General features: G+C 42.0%; 1 protein-coding gene across 4 annotated transcripts in view; it reads right to left on the reverse strand.

The window, feature by feature from the left end:
• LOC115111355 (intermembrane lipid transfer protein VPS13A-like) overlaps positions 1-3570 on the reverse strand; it is a 73685-nt gene extending 70115 nt beyond the window's left edge. For 2 of the 4 annotated variants that reach the window (XM_029637318.2, XM_029637316.2), the window contains exons 1-5: positions 3327-3570; positions 735-778; positions 587-629; positions 332-427; positions 121-222 (exon numbers count right to left, since the gene is read on the reverse strand). In XM_029637318.2, the coding sequence (XP_029493178.2) occupies positions 121-222; positions 332-427; positions 587-629; positions 735-778; positions 3327-3426 (385 nt within the window). In that variant the 5' untranslated portion in view covers positions 3427-3570. The remainder of the gene's footprint in view (positions 1-120; positions 223-331; positions 428-586; positions 630-734; positions 779-3326) is intronic. The other 2 variants (XM_029637319.2, XM_029637317.2) reach the window with 1 other exon arrangement.
• Positions 3571-6149: the final 2579 nt, after the last annotated feature.

Consider the following 6149-nt stretch of genomic DNA (forward strand, 5'->3'; position numbering starts at 1 on the left):
GACAGTCTGAGATGCACATGACGGTTTTAAACATTTTGAAGCTATACATAACTTACAAAGACTCAAAATGTATAATATTGTAACTAACTGCCAAAAACAGACAGACACATGAACTCTGACCTTGTTCCGCTGCTTTCTGTTTGGTCTCTTCGATCCTCTGCAGCTCCCTCTGACGAGCCTCCTGAAGCTGTTTCTCCTCCTTCTCTGCATCATACTTTATACCTGAAACATGCAAAGACATAGGCTACCCATTAACAAAAGCAAAGACACATGCACACACACACACTACAGCTAGGGTTAATGCATATCGGTGATACGGTCAGGTTCTCACTGGCTGTGGGCACGATGAGCAGGTAAACTCCATCCAGTGTAGCTTCCACTGACTGGGTGTACAGATTCTTCCATGGAATCTTCAGCTCCAAACGTCCTGACAGAACCACACACACAAACACACACACACAGCAGAGGGAGAGAACAAATAGAAAGAGGTTGAAGAGTGAGAAAGAGGGAGTAGGAGGGAGGCACTATTGTAAATGTCATAGGGTTACGGTAGGTGTTGGGTTGAGAGTCATCGTACAAATCTTACCTATATGTCCGGCTCTTACTTTAAAAGGAATGTCAAGTTGACTCTGAAACAAGAACAAAAATATTCAGCACAATATAATGTCAATGTACCTACATAATTAACAACTGATATGTTTAGCAGTAGGCCTAGCCATTCATGTAAAACCTACCAAGGCATTTTCCTTTATTTCAAGATTTCTGAGCACAGCATCACCTAGGGGGAAAAAAGCATATTGGTTTAAAAAGACTCAAGAAGCACTGTTACATGAATATACAGCGCTAATAGATACATAGTACCATGAGGTTGGAAACATATAGGGCTGAGCCTAAGCTGACAAATAACTTCACAATACAAATATTGGCAAGCGGCACCTTGTGTTATCATGTGCTCTGTCTGTTGGCAAGGTGTCAGGCTTTGGACTTACAACTCCAAGTATCATATCTTTCTGCTTGTGCAACTTTTAGGTGCAATGACTGCAACCAAATGCTTCCTGTAGTTGTTGATCAGTCTCTCACATCGCAGTGGAGGAATTTTGGCCCACTCTTCATGCAGAAATGCAACATTTGTGGGTTTTCAAGCATGAACTGCTCATTTCAAGTCCTGCCACATCATCTCAATTGGGATTAGGCCATTCCAAAATTGACTAGGCCATTCCAAAATGTCAAATGTTTTGCTTTTTAGACATTTTCATGTAGACTTGATTGTGTGTTTTGGATCATTGTCTTGCTGCATGACCCAGCTGCTCTTCAACTTCAGCTCACAGATGGATGATCTGACATTCTCCTGTAGAATTCTCTGATATGCTTGACCGTTGGTATGAGGCTCTTACTGTGGAATGCTTTGTTTGGTTTTCGCCAGGCATAATGGGACCCATGATGTGATGTACAAAAAGTTGACTCAAGTTTGCCAAAAACATCTGGAAGCACCTGGATGATTATCAAGACTCTTGGAAGAATGTTCTATGGACAGATGATTCAAAAGTATAACTTTTTGGATGACATGCCTGGCGAAAACCAAAAGCTGCCTTCCACAGTAAGAACCTCATACCATTATGGTGGTAGTGTGATGGTTTGGGGATGCTTTGCTGCCTCAGGACCTGGACCACTTGCCTTAAAAGAAGGAACCATGAATTCTGCTCTGTATCAGAGAATTCTACATGAGAATGTCAGGCCATCCGTTGAAGCACAGCTGAAGCACAGCTGGGTCATGCAGCAAGACAATGATCCAAAACACACAATCAAGTCTACATAAAAATGGATTAAAAGCAACAAATTTGACAATTTTGGAATGGCCTAGTCAAAGTCCAGATCTAATCCCAGTTGATATGTTGTGGCAGGACTTGAAATGCGCAGTTCATGCATGAAAACCCACAAATGTCACTGAGTTAAAGCAGTCCTGCATGGAAGAGTGGGCCAAAATTCCTCCACAGCGACAATAGAGACTGACCAACAACTACAGGAAGTGTTTGGTTGGAGTCATTGCAGCAAAAGGTGGCACCGGTTATTGAGTGTAAGTGGGCAATACATTTTTTACAGAGCATCATTGGGTGTTGCATAACTTTGTTTATGAAATAAATTAAATAAGTATGTAATTGTTGTGTTACTTGTTCACTCAGATAATATTAGGTTTTGGTTGAAGAGCTGATAAAAATCAATATAAAAAATATGCAAAATTGGCCATGTGTCAAATGTTTGCAGATGGGAGAAGTATGATATTGAATAATCTGTGAATGGAAAATGTTGCAACTGTGGTGGGGATCACACTCCAAACTGCCTTGAGTGCCCTGTTAGGGTGAATGAGGTCGAGGTGTCAAAGATCAGGGCTGCGTAACGATTCTCCTATGTGGAGGCCTGTGAAGAGAGTTGAAGGGGAAAGAGGCAACAGTGTTGAAGATATGGTGGTGGATGCATTGAAACCAGTTGCTTGTGTTTGAAGTCAATCAAGTGATCTGGATACACTCACTGTGAAAGTGGATTTTGTGTCATTTATAGCCACAGTGATTAATTGTACAGCACAAGTGTCTAAGAAGTCCAAGAAGCTGGATATCATATCTGCAGCCGAGAAGTTTTTGAGGCTCCAAGACAGAAGCAGTACAAGGACTATGGTCCTATGAAATGTCCAGCCCTTACAGGAGGCTTCTTAGCCTGTATTGGGACCTGATTAGAATGAGGCTTTTACAGAAAAGCAGGTAGATAAAAATAAAAAAAAGTTTATAGTTGTCTATTTATTTTTACTCGAACGTTTTCCTTTTTAGGATCCTTATTATCCACCCGCACAGTAAGTGGCGGAATGCACTTCTAATTGTTGCGAACGCCATTATACCATAGAAGAAGACAAATAATAAGAAACGGGCGTGACCACACTTGGACTCCAGCCAAACAAAAAAATGTTGGCTTTTTGGGGGTAGGGCTTGCGAGCAAACCTGTGAAGATGGCTACCTGGGCTAGTTGACTGATGTAGCCTAGCAAACGTAGCTACATAGTTAGCAAATAAAACCCCATAATAGCTAGCCAGTTGCCAACAAAACCTTAACAAGCCAGCATAGTAGCAGTACTTTCCCTCAGCAAACCAGCCATGTATTACTCTGGGAAACACTCTTTTCACGGCACTTCGATACTAGTAACGTTACCGAAGTGACTTTTTCGTAGCAGGTTAGGAAATGGACCAGGGCAATCCAAAATCACTTCGTATTTAAGTGCCGTGAAAATAGTGTGCCCGTTGTCTTGCAAACCATAACACTTAATCGTCAAAGTAACGTTACCTCCCCAAATCCCTAGCTTGAGTTGTGAGGTGTCAAGGTTCACAACGTAGTCCCCCAGAAACCTGTTTAGGACATCTACCACCACGCTTTCGAAGACCATGTTGCTGTGTCGTTCACCTCTCCGTCACCATGTTAAGTTGTTTACATTAAGTTTCTCTTGACTAGCTAGCTACCTGTCGCACCTAGTCCTGTTTCTCAAGCATTTGGTTGCGTCAGTGGAGTAGTGGTGGGGAGTCGATTCCAAAATAATCGATTCCTTGCCAGTCGACTCCCATTTCTAGTTGTCAAGCTTCGATTCCAAATGAATAGACTCCTAAGGTTCAGTATTTTTGCAACGGAGGAAACTATTTGACGTCGCCTACTTCGAGAACAAACTCTCGCATCTTTCACAGCTATGGGGGTGCAATACACAGCGAAGAAAGAGAGGGAGAGACGGCAGAGGCACAGCCAGGCATAGACATGTCGACCACCAGGCAGAAAGTCAGAACCGTGCATCGGTAATCAAAATATATAGCGTTGGCTATCGCAATGGTGTATATTAAAATGGAAGAGCAGGCGAGGGAGAGAGAGGATGGGGTCAGGCAGACAGACTGTCGGAATAGGCGCATAAACTATATTTTGGTAATCTGTATCTCGTAATCTGTATCGCAGTGCCTTGTAAATTCACCTAAAGTGTTTTAAAGTATATATTAAACGAGTGAGTATGATTAAACTATTCGTCATAGTGCCAGTGAATTGAAATTAAACATCGCCAAATTCATGTTTAATTAGGCCTAAATGTGCAGTAAAACGTATTGTGTTTATAGATTATTTAACGAAACCCTGGTAGGCTGTTGATGTCCTGTGGGCGGCAGGTAGCCTAGAGCGTTGGGCCAGTAACCGAAAGGTTGTGGATCGAATCCCCGAGCTGACAAGGTTATGTCGTTCATAACAGTTAACCCACTGTTCCCCGAGCGCCGTAGACGTGGATCTCGATTATGGCAGACCCGCACCTCTCTGATTCAGAGGGGGTGGGTTAAATGCGGAAGACACATTTCAGTTGAATGCATTCAGTAATACAACTAGGTTTTCGCTCCAACCAGATTAATTTGATCAACCAGCTAATTATTGAATCAGAAGCCCTAGATTAAGGTTGGAGTGAACCTAAAGGATGGTAGCGCTCCGCGAACAGGGTTGGAGAGCTCTGTCAAAGCAGGACATCCCCGCTAAACTTTTTGGAAATGGTAAATTCACTTAAACGCATCTCAAGTGCAAATATGGTTCAGCAGCTCAAATCAGCAGGATGGAGGGAATTGTTATTAGGAAGTACGTCTACCATGGAACACTAAAATAACGATTCTGATCACACTTTATCAATTTAAATATTACGGGGACGTCTATACATTTGGAAGCCAAACATGAAATATATTCACGCCTATAATAAACTCCAGGCTTCCATCATGTCAATGATATAAAATATTAATTATCTAGTAATACCCGTCCGAATAGGGATATAACATGGCAAAGAATAGGTGTATCAACACAGTACCAGCATCATCCCATGTGATCCGTAAAGGCTGCACACAGCGTAAATATTACTGCAATATTCTAGTTCCTACACATTACCTTCTATATTCAAACAAAATAGGCCTTTTATAGGTTAAATTGATGACTAAATGGGCATGCTCATGTCAGTCCTCTAGAACGCATATGTAGTCTTCCTAGTAGGACTGTAATGAGGTGGCTGTCCGCATCCGTTTCAGCGTGCTTTCGAGTCGAGCAAGAGTCGCCTCTTTCAACTTTAACCACAGGAGTCGACTACTTTCGACTCCAACAATAGGAGTCGCCATAGTCTATGGCATATAGAAAATAAAAGGCCAATAGTGTGCAACTGCAGCCCGCAATTTGGGGCGTTCCTGTGTTTGGGCATTCCCGCATGTGCCCACCTCGATTATCCCATTGGTTCCTCTCAAGCGGTGTTGCACATTTGCTGTTTTCTCGCGAATTGGGCTACTTTGAAAACGATGTCGCTCGTGAAAATGTATTGGTTACGTTTTTTGGGCTATTAGTAAATTGCACTGCGGCCGCCATGGCATTTCTCTTAACAAATATATATTTATATATATTCACTGTGACCTGTTGCTTACTGTCTGGCAGAGGTAGGTTGTTGCTGAGGGAGTGAGTGTTGGGGAGGGACGGATGGGTGTGTGTTGAGAGAGCACTACAGCTATTGGCTGAGTCATGTGAGCGAGAGAAGAGGGAGCAGCGCACGTCATGAGAACTTTTTACCAAGTTGTATATACGCTATTTAGATTGTCGTTTGTATACTGTTTTTTCTGCAATAAATACAAATAAATAAATACATGTAGATGGTCGTTATGGAGACACCTATTTCCAACCCATTTTCGTAAAACATATGAATACACTAGGGCTGCATTCCAAACACATTATTTTACCCCCTCAACGGGTTAATATGACCCACAATTCAATGCAAACTATAGTCACATGTCAAACTCTGGTGGCCGCGAAGTGTCAAATTCAATAAACAAGGCTGCATTTTCGGCATGTTAGAAAAAAGTATGAAGCTAGCTTGCAAAAAAAAATATATATACATTGATTTTAGAGTTGGCAAATTGGCTTAGTCTCGTAGTGAGGAGATTCATGAATATATTTTTTGCAATCTGAAATGTATTGGAATAAATTACCAAACTATAAAACTAGCTAGCCAGCTATGGGCAACTGTAGCTAGCTACCTGACAGGAGTGCTAGCTAAATACTTTAGCTTACTAGGAAATTTTAGCAAATCCTGGCAACCCTGCCCTGGTGCATGACATCTTCATGCTT

This window comes from Oncorhynchus nerka, linkage group LG27 (assembly GCF_034236695.1).
Source record: "Oncorhynchus nerka isolate Pitt River linkage group LG27, Oner_Uvic_2.0, whole genome shotgun sequence".
Classification (NCBI taxonomy): Eukaryota; Metazoa; Chordata; class Actinopteri; order Salmoniformes; family Salmonidae; genus Oncorhynchus; species Oncorhynchus nerka.